The following is a 23,855-nucleotide window of genomic DNA, read 5'->3' as shown; positions in this document are numbered from 1 at the left end:
ACAACCATAGAAATTATCTTTTTAATGACCATTTTAATCCTCTGAAGCAAACTGAGGTCATTGGAAAGACTCCCATTTAAGTGAATGGACTTTGAATCGGGTCCCATGGCAGTGGCTTGGCATTTACTCTATTTTTTTATACACTGATTGGTTAATGGAAATACTTCAGAGTAATGTCTAGGGCTTCAGGGTGCTCTTCACAGCATCAGGCATATCACAGTCATCCATTTAAATATTAAAACCAACCTATCGCAGGCCTTACCTACCTGTAGAAGTGTGTGGAGCTACAGACATCAAGAGATCCACGAGGGACTCTGCTATTGGCAATACTTTTTGTGTGACAGATGCTCAGACACAGCTGTGATGGATGACCATCTGAGGCAGGCAGAGCTGCGTAGAAACAACAAGGCATTGGGTCATTTCTGAAGGTCTTCGCTGAAGCCAGGTCATTTTTTAAATTCATCTGAAGCACTTGCAAAATCGTTTGTTTAAGGCTAAAAGGCAGAGTTTCCGTTATTTTATGAAAGTCTTCATGGTATTTAATAGTCTGAGGTTCATTTATCTTGCTGGGCCTTTTCAAAGAAGGTTTTACAGGGCTGAGTCACTGGTCTGGAGAGATAATGACAAACAAAATATAACAGGGTGTATTAAGCACCAGAAGCTGGTTTTCATTTGAATTAACCAGCTTTTGATTGACCTGTTGCCACCTTTTCAAATATTCAGAGACACACACTAAGGCAGTGGCAACAATGCACATCCAAGTTTTGCACACACACAGCTTATGCAAAGCTCGTGAGCTCTGCAGAAGCTTCTCTCATGGGATGAGAACACCAAAGAGAAAAGCAGTGGCAGATCGGGGCTGTAACATCAAAATGGCAGGAACGGCACCGCTGGAACCACTGAAATGAAAGGCCTCTTTAAGCAGCTTGTAACTGACCTGAAAATTTGCTGTTCCAGGAGGTCATGAAGAGACACCACTTTAAAATTAAATTCCCCATTTTAGGATTGTCCATTCAATCGACAAGGAAAATTTTCATGGCCTTTGCTGGGATGTGATGGGGTCTGTATGCCACGGAGCTCTGCCTTGGAGGGCTAATTTATAGCGAGATTCTTATGGCAGAGATAATACCACAAGGTATGTTGCTATCCAAATACTTTGCCAGCGTGGTTTCTGTACCTGGTAGATGCCAGGCCTGCTAGCATAGCACTGTAAAGAGTCTCTGACATTGCTGTGCTGCTTGGGAAGAAGATATCTGAGTTTGGAAACAGAAAAGACCTGTTTGATTGTCCAGATCTCCATGCCCAGCAGCTGTTTGGCTAGATCCACGGAACAGTTTCTAAACGAATTAGTGATGGAGAATAGTTTCTTTCTTCTGAAACAGAAGGTATTATCCTCTGCCTGATGTAGATTCCAGACTAGATGGAAGTACAATTTGATGTAGTTAGGCACTTGCAATTTTCCTATACTTAAGCATGTGCTGCGGTTGCATTGCATGAACAGCAAGAAAGATGGGCATTTGATTTAGATTAAAGTTAGGGCTGGAAAACATATTATGAAGCCAAAACAGTCATTCATTTGATTAGAGTCAGACTTCTTTCTACTTCTCAGCTCTGTGTTCGTTTGAACTCCGTACAGATGCAGCTTCACTTAAAGAACAGTGTTGCTTGCTACAGGCAAAATGTTTTGACAGTAAAACCGTGCTAGGACTATGACGTGTTTATAAAGTGTCTTTCTTTTTATTGTCTAAAAATCACCCTGAAAGCTAAATTTAGCTCTTTTTTTTCATGATTCTTTGATGCTATGTAATAAACCCAATTGAAAGCAGCTCTCCAAAGCTCTTAGCTATCTAACTAGTTAGCTATGGATGTATAGTATACCAATTACCATGGTGTTTACATGCCACTTGAGATCAATAGGAAAAGTTGCTAATGCTTAATTATTAAACTTGAGCTATATCTATTACTCCTACATTTATAACTTGATACTAAGGTTTTTATTCAAGTTAAAATATAAACCAATTTATTACCCTGACAACAAGTTTCTTTCATTTTCTGCTATAATATTTCTTTTCTGATCCCAGATTAAGTTCTATTTTGCTACTTTGCCATTTGTTCTTTTGATTTACAGGGATCTTTCAATGTTTTCTATTTCCATCTTATCTTAGATAAAATGCAGAAATTGTAGCTAAACAATCTGTTCTAGCAAAGCCTTTACATTATGAAGTCAATCTGTCACCGACAGCAAGTTTCTTTCATTTTCTGCTATAATATTTCTTTTCTGATCCCAGATTAAGTTCTATTTTGCTACTTTGCCATTTGTTCTTTTGATTTACAGGGATCTTTCAATGTTTTCTATTTCCATCTTATCTTAGATAAAATGCAGAAATTGTAGCTAAACAATCTGTTCTAGCAAAGCCTTTACATTATGAAGTCAATCTGTCACCTAAAAAGAAGCTTCCAGGTCCTTTCTTGGTTCTTTCACATCTTCACAAAATTACTGCACGCAGTTCACTCTAACTTTGGGTCTCATTTACTTCATTTTACCCTTAATCTATAAAACTGTGAGATCCAGTCTGAAAGATGCTACAGTATTATCAGTAACATATTTTATGTACTATAGATGTTTGTGAAACGTAACATTTCAGGACACTGGTTAAGAGGGACCGTCATCACGACCCAGCACAACCATTTTTATCTCTTATAGTAGAACTTGAATATGTGGGGTTTTTCTGTTAAAGCTGGCTCTTATTGTACCAAATGCATACAAGCATGGTTAGTGCCACTCCCTCGCTAAGTCATACAGTTTAAATGACATCTAGCTCTTTCTTTCATGCCCAGTGACATTTGGGAAATACAGGCCTTATTCTTCTCTTGCACATGCTCCTCTTAAACTGGAACTTCTCTGTTTACTTTAGCACTCATTCAAATGCAGTCAGGGTTGATGACATTGGTCCCAATGTCTGCAACAGGAGCTGGACCAACCCTGGAAAAGTCTGCATATATTTTTATGTATTCCTGATTCTGGAGATTGACCTGACTAAAGACAGAATATACATCAAGACAGACGTTGACCCTTCAATCCAGTTTTGAATGATGATCTTGTCTTTTTTGTTGTTGAGCTCCAAATTTCGCCCCTGTAAATTATCTCAGGAAAGCTGAGACATGAAAATAGTCTCAGCCCCGTGGATGCCATCAATGTGAGCTTCCTCCTGATCATTCAGAAGTGCATGATTTCAGACAAGTTGCAGGAATCTTTTTGCATCGTTTGTTCTGTAGCAGAGAGATGGGAAGATCCCAGGGCTTTGTGTCAGCCCCAGTCACACTTCACTCTTGTTAAGGAACAAGTGAGGGCAACTGCTGTGCGTAAAGTTTACAAGAGGCTGGTTGAGTAGCACTGAGCTCAGGAAAGCTGCCTACGGGAATCTGACAAAAGAAACTTTCCGTGGTCAGATCCACAAAGAATTAGTGAATCACTCAAATGTTTCAGCCCCAGTCACTTTACTGACATTCCTCCTTCTTCCTCTCCACGTGCATGCACACACAGTGTTGTATAAAACACAGATAGATCCCCAAAGTACAGCTCAGTATAGCTACATTAAGGAATGTTATGTATACATTTTGTCCGCCATTACCAAGGAAAGGCGTTTGGTTGTTAGCACTGTACCTGTACACAAGACAGTAATTGTCAGAGAGATGAGAAGGACACAAAATTAAAACCAAGACGAGCTGTATTTAGTCCTATATTTCCCCCTGTTTTGTTGTCTTTCGTTGCAGCTTTAGGTGCATGGTGATATGAATTATAACTCAGATCTTATTTTCATCTGCAGTGTTAGGAAGAGCTGTTTGTATTATTAGAGGATTGTGTGCATCTCTTTTTTGATTTGGATTTTGGATATTTTTGATTTGTATGTTTGGATAGCAGCTACTGTTAGCTTTATAAGTTAGAGTAAAGGAAGTACAAGTGATTTAACCGCAGCTTTAAAATAAAGGTGATAAAGGTACAAGATCCAACTTTAAAGCTATTCTTGTGAAGATCAATTCATTCAGGTGGGTGTTAAAAAGCTCACCATAGAAACTCCATTAAAGAACATTCACTGTTTCGACCTAAATAAGATCTGTAACCTGACATTAAAAGTGTTGGGAAAGGAGAAATATAGGATGATGTATACACTATTGAAAGAGAGACACTGCCAGAAAATATTACTGGAAAAGGATAGTAGAAAATAATATAAACCCACTAATTTTGTTAGAGTTGCCCAGTGTGGGTAAACTGGGAAGTATTGAAATTTAGATATTCCATTTGATGGCAACATGTTCTGAAACTCAGCGGCAAAATTTCTGCTCTGCAAAGCGGTCTACACTGATGAAGAGCCTGTTCAAGTACTGCATCTTTTAGGAACTAATTCAGTGTTTATTGGAAGCAAGAAGAAGTAGGAAGATTCCCATAATTTTCATTTAAAACTTTTTCTTAATTTTCAATGTTAAAATCCATGAACACTATCAGATCATGTAGGCTGACCTCTTAGGACATTGAAGGCTAGTAAACTCCAGCTACTTACTCTACCATTTCTACACAGATAAGTCACAAACCTACTTCAGTTCACTTTTTCCTGACTTAAATGTGTAAGGATCTCATTAGCTCTTTTTGGCTATAGAAATTACATTAAGATTTGGTTATACAGCATCTTCTTGTGCTTACTCCTTAAGTCATTTTCACTCGCTGCTTTCTGGAAGCCAGTGTCTCATTTCACAGACACAACTTGTGATCTGTTATCCGAAGTATATAGGCTGGCCTTTGACACATTTTGTTTGAACCTTAAGCACATTTTGTTTGAATCATTCCAATTTAGTAGCTGTCCAGCTCTTCTATTTATCTGTTCCGTCCTCATCATTGTATTTGTCACTTGAATAGTCTTTGAGTCATTTGCATGTTCAGTCATCCATGATTTTATGTTTACTTATGTAACGTTGATGTAAATGTTGGATAATTTCAGGCCAACTATCAATCGTTGAATTTCACCAGAAATGTTAACATTTGATGGTTATTGACCAGCGATGATGTTTTTAAGGTCTTTCAGTTAGTTCTTAAGCACATGTATACATTGCTTTTTACCATTGGAAAGTGCTTGTGTCTTCAATTGAATGTCATACCAAATGTCTTACTAAACTGTAATCTTGTCAAAAAATGAGTGACTGTTTGTTTCTTAAGATCTATTTTTCAGAAAAGCAATATGGTTGGCCTGAGTTACCATACATTCACTTTCTTTATTCTTCGTCAGTTGAATTCTGTGTTATGTTTTCCATTCTTTTGTCTGTAATAGATGTCAGGCTACTCGATCTAAGTGACTTGCATCCTCTTCTTTTCCCTTCTTAAATATTTGTACAGCATTAACCCTGTTCTAATCTCTTGGTAGCTGTTTCAGTATTAATCAGGGAGTCAGATTCCTCTTCTGCTAGCTCATCTCATTTACTGGGTACGAGTTAAATGAGCCTGCAGATTTTAAAAAGTTTGTCCTTGAATAGATGTAGTTTAATATAATTCTTGGTTATTAATGGACTGGAAAAAACTTATTTCCTTTGAAATAATTGCATTATCCTAGTTATTTTCAAAAACCAGAACAAAAATTCTTACTGAACACTTTAGCCTTTACTATAAGATTATTAACAATTTCCCCCTCTCCATCAAATAAACAGCTATATTGTTGCTCAGTTTACTAGGTTTCAATACACTTGAAAAATGTTCTATCATTCTTTGGTTTTTTCAAGCCATGTATTTTTTTTTCCGTGTCTTCAGCTTCCTTTATCAATTCTCTGCATTGTCTTAGATTTATATAGATTACTCTGTTTCCCTATTGTTCTGGGGGTTTATATATTACTTTTTTTATTGCTGCTTATTGTTTTATTTTGACACTGAATGAAGAGGTCCTTTTGTCAAAGTCTGATCCTCTTTCATCATTCTGGAATCACTGGAAGAATGACTTCCATTTAGAAGTAGACCACCAGTATGACTGATTCTTTAATGGGTTGGAAGCAGGTTGAGGCTGTATATCCAGAGGGCTCCATCTGATCTCGGAGTTTGCATCAGTGCACCATGAAACCACACGTCAGTCACGTAACATCACCATCAGCCCTTTAGATGCCTGATCCTTTCTTAAATTTAAGAATCTTTAATACAAGGAGGGATCAGTTTAATTCCATCTGTTTTTATTAAATTGTAAGATACGGGCTCTCAGCTTTTATACGCTTTTATCAGTTGCTTTTAGTGAGTTTTTATAGTTGCTATAAGCCCCCAGAAAAGAAAATAACAGCTTGCTGACACCGAAAGTGCTGGCCTTGCCTTTATGACAGTGGCACAGATGTGCTGCTATAATCTTCATTTCGTGGCTTAGATTGACCTTTGCACACAGACGCTGAAAAGGAATCAGTTTTACAGATCTTAATATCTACTGGAAGGAGTTCTCCTCGAGTCCATGTTTTTATTTCATACTAATTAGTGTGAAATAACATAATTTAATTGCAGGTAAGTGGAGACAGAAAGAAATGTTTCCCGTAATGGGCTTTGTTTCAGTGTTTTCAAATACTGTACATTTTTGTGGGTAACTAGTCATAAGAGTAAGCTCAGTTAGGGATGTCACTGACAATAGTGAAAAATACTGCTCACTTATAGTTTAGTGTTTCTCTCCTGTCCTTTTCTAACATAAATTAGAAGATGGCTTCAAAACCTGATTTGCAGCCAGGTCATACATTTCTATTGGATATGTGCAGTGATGCATTCTCTAAGGTTTTTTACCTGTAGTTAAGTTGAGCTATGTGGTAGATATACATCTTTATAGTGTTAAGTGAAGTGTTCTTGTTAAGTATACTACCTAGGTAACATACTAGATGACCTGTAAAATAACAAAAAGTCCAATCCACTCTTTCCCTCTGTGACAAGATTTCAACACCACTGTTTATGCTGAAACTTAAAAGCTCCAAAAGGATCACTTACACAGTTCACTGTGAGGTATCAGAATCTGATGCTCAATAAATAGATATTTAGAGGTTGTTGAATCTCTGTGTGTAAGTGAAAAACTAATAAACTCTCCCAGCATCACCAGCTTTTCCTATCTTCTGCTTTATTTGATTTTATCATACCTTAACTTCCAAGCCTGTCCTTATTGCAATCAGAAGCTTTTGCCTAGACAGATGATGAGAACAGCATATGTTAGCTGTTTTCAAATATGGTAGCACATAACACAGCAGCAACATCACACCTTGCTTGCCTAGTACAACTGTAGCATCATTCATTATGCAAAGAGACTCTTCAAAAAGCAAAGCAGAACAAGGCAGTTAGCAGAGATGATGGCTATGCTTACACTAGGTATTTCAAAAGAAACTCTAATTGGACTATCAGTGGAGCAGAATCTCATTTAATTATGGCAGAAATGATAATGAAATCAAGCATCAAAAGGGCTTCCTGAGGCTTTTGGTGAAAAAAAATCCCACAATCATCTAAGCACAATGATATTCCAAACAGTATTAATCCAAGTGGTCAGTAATAGTTTATTTATATTAGTGTACCTTCTCCAGTCAAGCTGGGTCATGGGCTACTCCAGGTTGTGAAACATGTACATGGGACCACTCTGGGCACCCAACTGGTCCAGAATGGGTGCATTTCTATACCATCCAACTCTTATGGATGGTCACACCCAAACTGTCTATTGAGAATGATCTCTGGTCTTTCCTAGCTGAACTGTCTGCAGGAACTCAGAAGGTATTGGCTGACCACAGCCAAAATCATGGTAGAGTCCCTTCTAACAAAAAAATGGTATAGACTATCAAGTTCCACTGCATTGTACTGTTTAATTCACTACTAAAAATGTAGCCTTTGGGGATGAAGGGACTAGGCAGTGTACTATGTCCCTGAGCAAGCACTTTGATACATTCGTATTTAACGATGAAACAAAATTATCATGGCCTAAGTAATCACAAGTGAAGATACCCTAAATAGACTGGTGAGAGTAGGGGTCTGGATCCCTACTGCCAATGTAGTCATTCACTTATGCAAAACTTTGCTGTTGGATCTACTGTTATTTTATATTCATATTGCAGAAGCGTGGAGGTAATGGAGAATTGTGACACCTCTTTTCTATTAGGAAGAACAAAGAATAGTGTGTGCTTTATCACACCCCTGATCCACACAGAGCTGGCTGCCACAAAACTAGAAAATCTGAGTTCACACATGCTCAGTAGGGACCTATTTAGAGTGCGGTAGCAAAATTGTCTGCACTGAGCATATTTCTTCCCTTTCCAATCCCCTCCTACTGCTACCAACCAGGCTGCACATATGGCATCCCTAGAAAGCCATTGAACATGCTACAATGCTGGCGTTGCCAGGGTTGAGTGGCAATTTCTGTGCAATTGTTCTGCTCAGCATTGGGCCAGTTGGAAAAAAAATAGCCTGTGATGAGGGAATTAAAGGCTATTACAGAGTACATATGCATACAGGCGCTGATCTAAAATCGCACAAGCAATCTTAATTCTGTTCTTTGCTCACTTTTGAGTGCTTGACTTGGCGAACTTTGAGTTTCTTTAGCAAATGCTTTTTTTAGGTGTAATTAAATATAAAGATGGCTGTGGGCCTTTTAAGAGAACACTGTGGGTTGCACTTGCCAGCACTTGCCTTAATCTATGTGCTGGATTTAGTTCTAAGACCAAGGGAACAAATCATCAGGTTGTGTTAAGTTTCGTTATTGAGAGAGCTTTTCACACTGATCTGAACCATTCACTTAGATTTATAGTACCTGAAAGTACTGTGCTGGATTTTGCCCATGGTCTCTGGACAGAAAAAAAATTTCTAGTGTCATTAATTGTGCTGTGTCACCCACTTTATCAGATTTCCCAGACTGTACATTTGTATCCATTTGCTGAGCTTTTGTACAGGGAAAAAAAAAGGATTTTTTCCCTCTCCAAATGAACTCTTGGAACAATCTGCTTGTTTTTCAAGTTTATGTAAAGAAAAATTCGAAAATAAATTGAAACATTTTTAGCTTGCTTTAAATATACCCATGCAGTTGTCGTCCGAAGCAGTTAAAACAATGAGACGCTCCTGAGTACATGTGCAGGTTACATTTCTTCAAATCTCTTCAAAAAGTCACCAAGCCGAAGGATTCTGCTTTAGAGCTCAGTTTTGACGATGCTGATGAGCACTCTGGCCCTGATCTACAAATGTGTAAATTTGTACTGAATTTGAAGCACCTCCATCATGCTCTTAAGTTGCTAGATTTACTCAGGCTAAGTAAAGCTCAAGTTAAACCCCTGCTTTGGACATCAAGAGATTCAGAGATTGTAATTTTGTTAACTTTTCTTACATCAACTGCTATTAGAATGTGCATGGTGACTAATAACACTAATGCCATTTTCAGCTGATTTTAGGATTAAATCATGAGCAGCACTCTCAAATCATTTACTTGTCTTCATAATAAAATCATGTTCGTGTTCAGAAGGATAGATGAGCAGACGGCCATCTGAGAGATCAGCTCACGCATCAAATTCTACAACAATATTTAGATCTTAACCCGTAAACTGGGATACTAGATTTAAACTCTGATCCCACCTCTGTTGTGCTGGGGTGATAGAAGGAGACAGGTATTGTTTGTGACTTTTAAACAGCAAACTGTATTTTTTAGACTTTAAGCAACCTATTATATTAATTTGGGAAAGCAGGTTTTCTGATAATATCTGGTAGAGATAATAAGGAAGGAAGCATGTGAGAGGTTGTTGATTTACCTATGTAAATTACACCCTTTTTAATTAGGGTCTCACAGTTTATATGTGTGTAATGAAACGGCATTTGTAAAATTATACTGTCCACAACAGGCTAGCCCAGAATTTGAGTAATTGCAAAGCAAGGTAGGAGGCCCTCTGGTAGGGCCGCCTGTCCTCATTTCTCTAATTGAAGTGAGTACCCCAATGGGAAACCCATTATTTCTAATATTATATACACAAATTAAAACTCCATTTAGAGCTACAGTGGGACCATCTTATAATTGACTTTGATCTTGAAGAAATATATCAGTAATATTTATAGCAATATGGTCTCTGCCGGAAAGGGTATCTAGAAGGGAAAATATTTTACTGAGAAAGGCCTGAGCATGTGTAACACCAAATTTACTAGAGCTGTGGGGGCTGAAATAAGTTTCCTCGGTGCAGTAAGCTGCCTAATAGCAGCAAAGTGTTGCAAGGTCCATCGTTCAACTTCCTATTCTACTTTCACAATGGTGTAGATGGTGAAGGAAATTACAGGTTGTGTTTAAGCAGACAGCTCCTTGGATAAGCCACACCACCTTTATGTCTATTTTTACTATAGGTTGACACTTAAAAAATCCTCATAAAAAACACCCATAAAAATATTTAAATATACCCATTTAAAACTGCATTTTCCCTTTCCTGCAGGAAATTACAAGCATCCAGCAAGCTACTATAGCACTGGAGGGGCCAGTGATCATCTATTAGCGGTTTGAATGGACAGGCAATCACTTGAAAGTCTTTGATCCCCGGGGGTAATTAGGAAGACATTGAATAGGAAGTGCTGACTCTTTGCATTGAACAAACATTGAGTTTAACTGCTTCATTTTATAACATGTCTTTCTAGTCACTTCCTTGAAGGTTTCAAAGAAATGCGATGCTTCAGCTGGAAGCTTTTTTTCATCCCTATTAAGAGCAATTGGGAACTAAATTAAAATATAAAGTGTTCTCCTAAGAAGGAACTAATACTATTTGGTAGACCATCTGCTTCTATCTTGGAAATCTTTGATACAGCTCTTCAGTCAGGAGGAGTCAAAGAATAACTGTTTTTTGTCGAATCCAAGCGAGTAAATGCATTTGCAGCCAGGATTTTAGGTGATTACCACAACGCTTTGTTTTCCTGAGAGTCAGTTCCCATTCTGGTGGCAAAATTTTAAGAGGTAGGAAGCTCTCCATCATTTGAATTCCTCCTTTGCACATGGTGATTCTGACTGAGGGAAGGAGGAAACCTGCATTACCTCTGAAAGAACCTCTTCCAGTACTTGCATAGTTTGAGCTCTGAACGTGGAGGAATGGCGAGGCAGCAGGCAGGGTCCCAGGTATTACTGGATGCATCCCATAGCATGTGTCTATACTGAGCTGGCTGTGGAAGCACCTACCTCTTACTTTAGGACATTTGAGGTCCTAAAAAAAAACCCACAAAGAAACACAACACAGCTATCCCTCTTTTATCGTCTATATCCTTCATCCTAATCCCTTCACCCGGGGATGGGTGGATACAGATTTTCCAGTTCTCAGCATGAAGAACTCGCAGCCCAGCCCAGCAGAGTGTCTTTATCCCCAGTCTGTGAAGAAGGCTTGTAAACCTTTTTTTCTCATTGAAGGTGGATCACTGAGCAGTCAGGAAGGGGGCCAGATGGGGAATTTACAATAGTGAGCATTACCCTAAATGTCCCCCCTTGTGCCTTTTTTTATTTTTCTAAACAATTGTCTTGTGTCAAATAAATCAACAGGCCAGGAAGCAGAGCCATGGGACCTCCCAGCCACAAGCTGAGAGTCTTCACTTAAACAACATGTAATCAAGCTGCCTTTTGGACTCCGTTCCTTGGTGACCTATTAATTTTACATTTCTAACTGCACAGCAGCCCCGATCCAGCTGGGTTGTGGAGAGCGCTGTGTGCAGGATTTTCTGTTCCCACACGGCTGCAGTCCCGTCCTGGTGTGTTTTTTCCATTCCTTGAGTAAGGGCTTTAAGCCACAGAAGGAAAGCATTTACGCATAGGCAATAATTTCAGATGCTAGAAACGACACAGAGCGCTGTGCAGAGTTTTTGGTCGCAAGGTAACTGCCAAAGTCCATGCAAGAACTGGCCCTGCAGGAATCCCTCTCTCCTTGCCCCACAGTGGCTGGCTCAGTGACCCGGGTATGTATGTGTAAATGGTGTGAATTCATGATATTACAAACCATTGGGTTCTTTAGTCAGGATCCTAGATTTCAATTCCAGACTTGAGAACCTGTTAGGTACTTGGGTATTAAATAGCTGCAAGACTCAAAGTGTCCCATGCCCTTAGATGAACAACAGCTTGGATCTGTCTGGTCCAGGACTTCACCTTACAAACAAGGAGAGCGGGTACAATATACTGCATCCAGGCTTGCTGCTTTTACCCTCTTCTGACACCAGTAGGGCCCCAGAACCACTTCAGTCCTCAACTCTTGCTGTGTTGGTATGTTGTGCCACACTGGGACACAGAAGCCTTGTCCAGCACTGAAATGGAACAGTGGTGTAAGAGAAAAACAAACCGGTTGATTTCTTTTTTTAATGTTTGTTTTACTGTTTCTATTCTCCTTAATCTTGCGTGCCTCTTCCTTGATTTATTGAAGATTGACAAACCAGTGATTATTTCATGCTGAAAGGCTCCTTTTCATAACATTGAATGTCACAAAAACATGATTAATTCTACAACAGTCAATTCTCCCACTTCTACAGAAATCATATAATTTCAGTGTAGAGAGAGACAGTTATCCAGATAATTACAGTCAAGTTTATTCCAGAGACAGGAGTGAAAGCAATACATTTACTTGAGTCAAAAGTAGCCCTGAGTAATTCAGTGGTGGAATTCAGCTTTTTTTCAATTAGGAGAAAAAGCAAACCTCAGGTCTCATTTTAGAGAGTATGTTATTTTATAAGTCTTATTGTCGAACCTGAAGGTTAAAGAGGAATATGTAACCACCACATATCTTATGATTGATTCCACAAAAAGAGGGGAGAGCAAAGCAAGCTATATAAATGTCTTCTCAACTGCTGCCTGAGCTCCAGCTGTTTTTCCTATTCAAGTCCCTTTTACTTTTTTTCCTTAGCTTTCCTTTGCTCTTTCCTAACCTTCTTTTTCTCAGTTTCTCTCATTCTGTATTTTTCTCACCTTCCTCCCCTTTCTTTCGCATTTTCATTCTTGTTCATTATGGCATCAGTGCCTCTCAGCTGTTCCTTCTCACACTGTCTTTTCCCATTCTCTCCTTTGCCCCATGCCACACTGGGGGGCTTTGGAAAACTGTTCTCCCTACCAGGACTGGTCCTTTGGCTTGTGTTGGCTTTGGCTTTGCTGTCACTGGTACAGTGAAGTGCTTGTAGAAACCAGTGGAGCAGTGGAGCCAAACTTCTCCAGATCGAGCCCAGCATTAGTACAGCTGAGCTGAGGAGGGTGGAGCAGCTGTGCAGAAAAGCCTGGCTTTTCCAAAGCTTGTGCGCTTCCCTGTGTTATCTATGCAAAATATACTGACATCCTTAGATAAATACGGATTCAAAATATGGAGCATTCTTAGTGCGAAGAGGCTGACCAGGTTTTTCAAATGAGAAGCCCAAAAGACTTTCTGTCTTGCCTGCATGCCGTTTACCCTCCGGGCTCGCTGTAAATCCAGGCTGCGCACCATCCTCATGGTGGTGATGATTAACTTGCTGTTTTTGTTGAGCTTCCATTATGAGAAACTCTTTTTTCATTGTTCAGGGCAAGATCAGTTGTTAACTGTAAAACAGTTGTTACTTTATTCATTCCTTAGCTTCTCTAGGAGCTTCGCCCGGGTGAGGAATCACCAGGCCAGCAGCAGTACCTGCAGGACTTAGCTCTGAGAGGACAGGCGAGAAGGCAGCAGCAGAGCCTGTGAGCCGCTGTGAGAATGCATTTAACAAACACTGTCGAAGCAGCTGGTGGCTTGAGCCGTAGCCTTAATTTCAAACATCGTAATTGATTGGTTTGGTTATTTATTACACTTAGCTTGCTGCATTGGGCAAAGCAACAAGCTAATAAAGGGCCAGCAGTGTGTTCTTCAATTTTTTGCTGACTGGTGTGGTTTCTGGGGGTCTCATACGCTTCAGTAAGCATGCCTTGTCTTTTCTTCTCCCTGTGATCTATCACAATCATCTGCCTCTCTCTGCTAACTCCTTTGCTCCATCAACCTGTCCCAAGAGATGTCCATTTTGTTGACCATGTGAATTATTATCTTTCTTTGTCCTTTTTCATCCTAAATGCTGTACCAGTTTCTTTGTTCTCTACTCTGCTGAGTAAGTTGTTTTGACTTTAGTGTTTTGCTGTGTCATAAGCAAGTGGCAATAACGCAAAGATACCCAAAAGCCTGGGTCTCTTCAAAACAGACTTTGAAACAATGTTCCTTTTTATCTGGCTTAACAGCATCAGCTAATGTTGCTTATGGCCCCCACAAACAGCTATGGAGTAGGAATAATGCAATACAGAAAGAGATAATGTGTTAAAACCTAAAGAATCATGGTCCTGAATACTTGGTTCCACCAATATGAACTTTGATTTATTTGGGTGGCTAAATAGCTCAGCTGATGCTAAACTGTTTGTAAATTTGCTTTGCTAAAGTGAATCTGAGTCCAGCAAATGAATAGCCACATCAGACTGCCGTCGCTGAACTGCTGAATGCAGCAAAGTAAACAAACCCTGAAAGGACTGGAGTTTGGCTTCCTTCTTTTCCCCCCCAAGAGGGCGGCCAGAGGTGACTTAGGACTGAGGATAAAGTGGTTTATTCTGCCACAGAAAATTCTATTCCCCACTCAGCAAGTTTCAGGGCACTTTTTGCTAGCACTTAGCTACAGTTAAAGGTTGTGCAAGTCAAAGATTTGATGTCAAAACATGAGCATAATGGGCCAGAGGCCCCAGATGCCTTTATATCATCTAAGTTGCTGGTGCTGAAACAGCCCAGAGAGGACACATGCAGGGTTTCCCCTAAGTATTGTTTCCATTCCAAGAGAAGGCAGACAAAAGAATTTTACTAGCCATGGGAAATATAACCAAAGTTTCTGCAAAGAGCATGTCATGAGGCTTCCTAGGCAGTGAAAGCTACATGGTATTTTACAAAAGGGTACACTTTAATGATTGTTAATTGCAGTGTGCTCTTTAATACATGGGGAGCCTTCAATATCTGAATGTCTACTGAGCATGATGTTGGGGAGGGAGAGGGAGGAGGACATTGGGGCTTTTAGGAGGACATTTGCTCTTTGTGAGGCACATCTTACATCTAGCTGAGCAGAGGAAAAAAAAAAAGCCAGAAAATGTCAATGCCTTTATATCATCTAAGTTGCTGGTGCTGAAACAGCCCAGAGAGGACACATGCAGGGTTTCCCCTAAGTATTGTTTCCATTCCAAGAGAAGGCAGACAAAAGAATTTTACTAGCCATGGGAAATATAACCAAAGTTTCTGCAAAGAGCATGTCATGAGGCTTCCTAGGCAGTGAAAGCTACATGGTATTTTACAAAAGGGTACACTTTAATGATTGTTAATTGCAGTGTGCTCTTTAATACATGGGGAGCCTTCAATATCTGAATGTCTACTGAGCATGATGTTGGGGAGGGAGAGGGAGGAGGACATTGGGGCTTTTAGGAGGACATTTGCTCTTTGTGAGGCACATCTTACATCTAGCTGAGCAGAGGAAAAAAAAAAAAGCCAGAGAAAATGTCAACAGTGGGTTCAATTGACCTGGAGACTCAGAACATCAGGAATCTCAAACTATTTTTACAGCTTCACTTTGCTTTTGGGAACATTAACACTTCAAAGTATATGATTGTGCCTCGATTGTGGTCTTCCCCCCCCCCCAAGAACTTGCCAATCAGACACTGTTGGTATTTGGAAGATAGTAATGGTAAACACTTAATCAGATGATTTCCTAATAACATACCTGCTACCAGGGTGTGTTTCCAAAGTAAATCAGACTCTTCGTTGTGGTTTCAGGAAGGCTTTTTTGGCTACTACCTACCTGCAGCAGAAATTGCATGATGTCTGTTTGCCTTATGGGTGGGAATATTTATAGGCTTTTATTTTGTGCTTAGAAACATCAAATCAGAAACCCTGAATAGAGCACTAGCTCCAGGCTTTTGCACTCTGTTTTCTGAATTCTTTTTTAAGCCATTTAGTAATCAAAATGCTTTTCAAATAATTCTCTGTGTTTCTCAGATTCTTGCACTTTTGTGTGCATGTTGTGTGTACATCTCATTCTCATGGGTCATCATTGGAGACCTTCTTACAGCCTTTCAATACTTAAAGGGGGCTTATAAGAAAGATGGAGAGAGACTTTTTACAAGGGCCTGTAGTGACAGGACAACGTAACGGTTGGTTTAATGGTTTAAAACTGACAGAGGGTAGATTTAGATTAGATATAAGGAAGAAATTCTTTACCGTGAGGGTGGTGAGACACTGAAACAGCTTGCCCAGAGAAGTTGTGGATGCCCCAACCCTGGAAGTGTTCAAAGCCAGGTTGGACGGGGCTCTGAGCAACCTGGTCTAGTTGAAGATGTCCCTGCCCACAGCAGGGGAGTTGGACTAGATGATCTTTAAGGGTCCCTTCCAACCCAAACCATTCTACGATTCTTTGATTCTATGATCTATGTGATGATGGGATCCATGTACACGAGAAGCTTTTTACTTTAGACAAAATCTATTAACCAAAGAGAAAAGTTAGCATCATAATGCAGGCCTTTTATCTCTGTGTGATAACAAAGACAGTGTCTAAGTTACAGATAATTCTGTCATATTTTCTATGTTGGGACATTGTAAGACACTTTGAAAATGTTTAGGAATGAATGGCGACATGGAACAGTTGATTCACGTGCTCAAGGGGACAGATAACGGGCAGAAAAGCCGTAGCACTTCAGGCTACCATTTCGGTCCTTAGACTGAAGCAAGATTTTCTCCTCATTAGACATTTCCTCTCAGGTGTTTTTAAATGCATTTTGCATGCCCGGAAGAAATGTTCATAGCCTTCCCACTACACCCAAAACAATGCTGACTTCTTTACTTTTATTTTCTTGCTGTAAATAATGATCTACAAGAAACAAATTCCTGCAAAGGAGAGGAGGGGAAACAATGTCTATTTGGGGAGTCAATGTGTTCCTAAGAGTCTGTGTGGCACTTAAACTGTGATATCCAAAGGGTAGAGCAATTCAAATGGTGCGGTGAAAAAACCAACCACTGGCTCAATTCCTGCCTGAACCAGTGGTGCCCGGTATAGGCTCATGCAAGTCATTGTAATACGAAGACGTCTGGCAGATGGAGTTGGGATTAAGCACTTAGGGCCAGCAGAGGCATACGGACTGCTTGCTAGGATGTGTGTGCATGTTGTGTGTACATCTCATTTCCGTGGGTCATCACACACTAGGATTGCCTGAGTTTGGAGGAGTGAACAGTTGTCATTCTGCTTTGAACTACAAGCATCTGTGTGGTTAAACATGGGAACTCGCACATGCCCCTATCACCTAAGCCCCTGAGCTTTGTAACGGCTCAGTGGCACCTGGGTAACACTCTGGTCCATGGAGAGGTCCAGCCTGGATGGCATTCTCAGGCAGCATCCAGTACTGAGCTTAGCACAAAAACTGCTGGAGGAGGGGTGCGTGAAATGCCTGTTAGGGCTTGTGAACCTGTGAGCATAGAGTAAGTTAAATGAACACACAATCGCATTTTAGTGCCCAAACAAGTGAACTGAGTCAGTCCTTTAATCTGTTCTCTTTTTCCTTTCTGTGAAGTAGAAATAACGATTCCTACCTGATGAGGTTTTATGAGGTTAATAGCTATGAAGTGCCCAGGCACTCAGATGATGAGGGTCGTATAAACACAAAGATATTATGCAAACATAGCTATGCCAAATGCTTGGTGCAAATTCCTTGCTCCCAGTATGATTTCCTCTCTTCCTTTGCACAGTTTCTCTACCAAGTAAATATACTCCTTTCAAATGAAAATACTGTCCACTGCCTAAAGTATCCTGGCTGAATTACCAGTTGTGTTGGTAGCATTCCTTCTTGGTATGTGTACCCATATAAAAATGTTCGAGTTTTGAACAGATCCTTGGAGACTTTCCTTGCTGTGCTTCCTTGCTGTTTGGGAGTTATAGGAGAGTATTTTCTTTCTTAATGGTTAAGACTTTGTTAACAAACCCAGTCCCCGCTTACATGGTAAAAGGAGAGTTTTGCTCTCATGTTTTGTGATGTAGTAGTGCAAAGACAAGCTTATTCATGTTAGTAAATGGTAGATGACCTAATTGAGACTGAAGTGGAAAAAATCACTGATTTTGGTAAATTGCCTAAATATGCTGTTTTTGGAGAACTACTCAGATTACTTTTCAATCCTCTTGAAAAGCTTTTTCCTGATGCACAGGTTTAAAGAAACTAACCACTTGTCCCTGAGAGTGTTTGCCAAGCTCAGATGTATCTTTGTGAATAAAATGAGAACTATAGGCCATGGAAATGCTCTGTTTCTTTACTGGTTTTGTTTATGTTAAATGGCTGTGATGCTAGTGCTATTGGACAGTTTCTTGCAGAAATTATAGTGTAAAATATCAAGGCGTTCCCTTAAAAAAGAAATGTCATTCCAAGTGTAGCAAATATCAGATCATTTAGCTGTGTAGAGCCTGAAGCTAAACTGGATACTGATTGAGTATGAAATGTTTATGCTGGGGATGGAAGAACTGATATGGGAATCCACATTCTTTTGCTTTCTGTTTTCAAGGGGCAAGTATTAGTTGTATAAGCATGTGATTTTCTGTACACCTCATACATGTGTTTGCTTTTTAAGTATTCTGTCTTGTTCCTTAACTTCACTTGTCTTTATGTAATGCCTTGAAATAGAATCATGTGTGCACTGGATGACTTTGCATGGCCCAGAAACCTACAGAGAGCTGTGCCCTGATATCACACAAATCTAAATGGTGCTGCTTGTTTTCAAAGCTTGAGGATGTATCTTTGATCTGAATAGGAGAAGCTGAGTTGTATTAAGGAGTGCTCAGTCATAGTCGCTCGCATTCTTGGTGCTGAGCACAAAGGCACGTGTGCAAGATGGATCTTAAATTGCCTTAGTTTTTACTTGGTCTTATTCAGGAAAAACTGTCAGAGATGTCTGTAAGAGCTTCTGTGTATAATTGGTGGGTTAAAAAAAAAAAAAAAAAAAAAGAACCTATATAATATGCTATGAATACAGCAAAACAAACCAGAATGCAGTTTCCTGGGATTTATTGGTATGTTCATAAATAATACTCCTTGTATTTCTGTGTTCACTGCATTGTCACCCCAGCCTTGGGAGCTTTCTGAAACACTGTGCCTGGTTATTCTCTCACGCAGGCCACGAGTCAGGAGTGGTTCTACTGGAAGAAGAAGAGTGGATTGCTGTAGGTGATCTAAAATGAGTTTAAGTGGGTGGAAAGACCTAGGGAGTTGGTATGGTAGAAGCAGCAGGGGCTGTCTAATTACCTTAATCCCATTCTTGTCCTAAAGCAATGACCACTAATAAGGCAGTGGAGCAAGGGTTTAGAAAGTGCCCCTGTAGTTCTGAAACTCTCCCAAACAGAAAAAGATGACTTTTCTCATTGCTCACCACAGCCATGCACCTGTTTGGCCTAAACTGGCACCTGCAGCCGATGGAAGGGCAGATGTATGAAATCACGGAAGACACAGCCAGCAGTTGGCCAGTGCCAACGGACGTCTCCTTATATCCTTCGGGGGGCACAGGGTTAGAGTTACCTGACAGGAAAGGCAAAGGAACCAGTGAAGGTATGGTTGGTGTGTGTCCATGTTGTGAGTCTTCTGTCTGCCTCTGAACTCCAGCCATCCAATCTCATGTTCCATTACCCTCAATGCTGCCATCATCAGGTGCTTTTTCCAGTCTTTCACATCTAGAACTAGTAGTCGTCGGTCTTGTTTCCATATGTTTCTAAGTTTCATACCCTTCTGGTGTCCACTAATGTGATAAAACTGTGTGCAACCCTCACCACACATCTAAGGCATTCTCAAGGTGGAACCATCTGTACCATATCTCACAGGCTACAGAAGGCCATCATGAAAACCCTGCCTCAAGTGGCTGTTTTCATGGGAAAAAATTGTGTCTTGAAAATTAAATGATTCCTGGAGCATTGAATCAAGTTTTCTCTACAGCAGTACAAAAATGTTTGGGTTTGCCTACTCGTTGTCACCTAGTACCAAATGTTTTGAGCACCAAAATATTTACTAAGAGCTATTACACTGTGAGTTTTGGCACTCCAGAGTTGGACATCGCTTTGCAAAAGTAGGCAGATAAAAGACCTAGTCTCCACAAAGTATCACGATGTTGACAGTTTGCAATTTTAACTGAAATTAGAAGCAACTGATGGGTCATCAGTTCAGCAGTGCATTATCCAGCAGCTTTACGGCTTACTGTGCTTTGTGTAGAGGCAGCACTGCCAAAAGTACCTGTAAGCTCTGCAAAGGAGAGGTGTTTTATCTCTCCCAAGACTTAGCTGGAGAAATGAGAAATTCAAATTTTCAGAAAGCTCTTTTGTTTGTGTGTCAAGCTTCTTTATACGAGGTTAACAGATTCCAGTAAAATTGAAGTCATTGGCTGGTTTTGGTAGTTATTTTTGGGGAGGAAGTTTTGTGGCTAAGAGATAAGAAGTATGCTACTGTTCTGGCAACTCACTGAACTCAAAAGTTTCCACCGAGTTCCCTAGACTTTGGCTGAGAGCCTACGTTTACATGTTTAATTTAAATTAATTGTAGCATTTTTGTCTTTAAGAGCTTATCTGTCTTTATTAGTCCAAATAAAGGCCATAATTATGTGTGTTCCTTAAAACAGTGTATTTACTAGCAACTGATGGCTGACATCAAGTTGCTACAAGGAAAAATCAGCTAAGCAGGTTATTCTCAGCAAACCTTACTAGACAGTACAGCAAGCTGCAGATATCCCTGCTGTTGTATTCAAAAATACTTCATGACAGATCCTTTTTTTTTCCCCTCTAATTTGCCATATGTTTTATTTTTGAAACATCTAGTTTTGATCTGCTCATTTCCTTTTAAAAGTAAAAATGAAAATAAATGGATGTATCCAAAGCTGCCGTCCACATCAAGGACCTCCACTTGATTTCTTTTTCAGCCATGCTTACAGTGACATCAGCAGAAGTTTTAATTGCTGCCAAAAAGCTCTGCTAAAAGAGAAATCTGGGAAATACCCTAGTTATGTCATTAGAAGACCCCTCAAGTTAGTGCTTCGTATAGATCTTAGGGAATCTGTAGGCTTTAGAGGAGAATATCTTGTCCTGACTAAAAAACACATCAGGACAACATCTTTGTTGCAGGAGTAACACTGCCCAGCCTTAAAATGCATCTCTCTCCCCATCAGGTGACTATGCAACTAATTCTGGACTAGCAATGTTGCATGGCTGCTATTCTAAACCAGAATGTATGTGATGGAAATTTATTAAAAAATGGATTGAAATACAGTTGAAAGTCTTCTTGATCCCAATGAAATAGGCTGGAATGTGTTAGAATATCCTTACAGCTGATCTGAATGAATCATTACCAATGTCTTGCCAACTCTCAGTAATAGTCATTCCTTCTCGTCTGTGGCTGTGCTCCAGCACAGCATTTACCTGTGTCTAAGCCCATCCCTGTTTAGCAAAGCACTTAATCACATGCTTACATTTAAGCATGTAAATAACTGCGATTGAAGTCAGAGAAATGTAAGTGTGCTCTTAAGTGTTTTGATGAGTCAGGGTACCTTGCTGTCAAAAATACAGGCAAATTCAGCAAGGCCTGAAATGAAATAGTTCATTTTGTTATCCAAATAAATTAGGAATAGTTGCTACGGCAACTAAAATGTTCAAGGTAATGTGTGGAAAGAGCAAAGTAATTGACAGCCCAATTATTAATCCAGACCTGAAGTTCGTTTTAAGGAGTCAGATATTCTGATTAAAACCTAATTTCTGATTAGAAGCTGAAATGGCTTTCTTATTGTACTTTCTTGATGAAGTATCCAGTCCACAGGGCCTGATCCTACTGTAGGTTAAAAACTGATGAAACACGGATGGATTTCAGGGGCTGAATTCAGCCTGGTGAAGAGAGCCTTTCTTTGGACTTCTGTATCAGGATAAATGTCAACTGCTGGCAACACGATATAACAGCTCTTAGGATATCAGCTTCTCAGACATACAACTGTCCACCAAGAGGAGACATAAACTTTGTAATTGTGTGTACAAACAATTATTTCTGTGAAATTGTCTTCTGCAATCACAGAAGCATTTTTGCTCGCATGAGCAAGCGCTGCTCTCTGTACAGGCAGAATACACACTGTGCTCATTTTCTTCAGGCTCTCTCTTGCATAGCAACATCTATCATACTAAATTCTCACCTTCCCTGATTCACGCCGATGTACAATCTTTATTAATGAACAATCAGTGCGCATATCAAATGCTTTAGGTTTTCATCTGAATTTCTAAGAATCTATAAAACATATCAGTAGTAATCGGAAAAATATATCCTTCATTTGAACCAAAACATGGGATGTCTTTAGCTCTTTTTTTAATAGAATCCTGAATCTTTTCATCTTGCAATAATGGAATAAGAAACTTTGCATGAAGACATGGGAACTGTTTCCTTTAATCCTGACAGTGTGAAAAGTAATTTTTAGTATGCCAAATAAATATTAACAATCAAGTTGATAAAGTAATCCCCTTTGGAATCAAGCTAGTGGATTTTCATTGTACAATTGTACTCTATCAGCACGAAATGATTCGGAAAGAATGTCCATTTACCTAAGCTGCTATTGATTATCTCTATTAATATACACTTTGACTAAAACAGGATAAAAAATCAGTAGATTTCCCCCCGTATTTATTTGAATGCGATGAACAAAGATAAATGAGGATCTTCTAAAATTACCAATAGCTTTTTTTCTATAAACATGTATACACCCTTTGCTTTCTAGACTGTGCTAGTATGCAAAAAACTTCTGCCACAAGATAGCACAGAAATGAAACTTGCCATCAAGTCCCGCTCCAACAGTGTACTTAAGCAGTTGCTAACTTTAAATCAGGGGTTAGTCTTATTTGGACCAAAAGTTCTGCGAAAAAGTTTTACATAAGTAAAAAAAAAAAAGAGAAAAATTCTCCATCCTATAAAGAAACGTCTTCAGAGACTTCTTTTGTCAACAATTAATATGCATATCATTTCTATATGGATTTTACAGAGACAGCAAACAATTTACATCTGTTTCTCATAGAGAGTTGATGTTGGGATGGTATATGGAGAAATTTAAGGAAATATTACAATTAATATTATATAATATTAAAGGAAATATTATAATTTGAAACAATAAAATGAAAAGTTGTTCTGCCAATCACCTTTTCAACACAACAAGTAAATTCTAAGACTATTTGACTTGAATTCATGATGGATGGGAAAAGATATTTTTGTTTCCCATTTCTCAAATGTAGGTTCTGGAAGAAAAAAATCTCACAATGTGATTTTCCTACAAAAGGTTGTATGTTCCTGAAAGTTTCCTTCTCGTTTTGTTAGAATTGCTTGATCTGTGAAACACAGAGTAGTGTGCTGTAATGGCATGGAGATGAGATAACAAATTTATTTGAATTTCTAAAATTAATAATTAGTCCTTGTTGGTGACATGATGCTCTCCTTACTAAAGCAAAAATCTTTCAGGTGACACTACTGCATACTTTTTAACTTGAAGTGTCCTTAAATAAAGACTGTTTGCTAAGCAGTTGCCGCTCAGGTGACACTACTGCATACTTTTTAACTAGAAGTGTCCTTAAAGACTGTTTGCTAAGCAGTTGCCTTCTTCATCGTCTTTATGCACTGCAGGTAAAGCTGTGGCCACTGCTTACACCGAAGGCTGAAAAGGCAACATTTTGGCATTTTATTTTCCATTCTGCCCCTCATTCCCCAGGCTTCCTTTGGGTCCAAATATTTTGAAGCGGCCACCAGTTTTGAGAACTGTGAGTGTATGAATTTCTAACCTGGAATTTCTCAGGTGTGTTTTCCAGGGATGCTGAGCTCCCTGCTGACTCTCTTGGACATTATGGCATG

The 23,855-nt window shown here is 39.4% G+C and overlaps 1 protein-coding gene across 1 annotated transcript in view; it reads left to right on the top strand.

Moving 5' to 3' along the window:
- TENM4 (teneurin transmembrane protein 4) overlaps positions 1 to 23,855 on the top strand; it is a 421,264-nt gene that overhangs the window by 211,874 nt on the left and 185,535 nt on the right. The window contains exon 7 of the mRNA XM_009286142.2: positions 19,383 to 19,553. Within this exon, the coding sequence (XP_009284417.1) occupies positions 19,383 to 19,553 (171 nt within the window). The remainder of the gene's footprint in view (positions 1 to 19,382; positions 19,554 to 23,855) is intronic.

Source organism: Aptenodytes forsteri, unplaced genomic scaffold (genome assembly GCF_000699145.1).
Source record: "Aptenodytes forsteri isolate BGI_AS27 unplaced genomic scaffold, ASM69914v1 Scaffold231, whole genome shotgun sequence".
In the NCBI taxonomy this organism is placed as follows: Eukaryota; Metazoa; Chordata; class Aves; order Sphenisciformes; family Spheniscidae; genus Aptenodytes; species Aptenodytes forsteri.
This window is presented reverse-complemented; position numbering and strand designations above follow the sequence as displayed.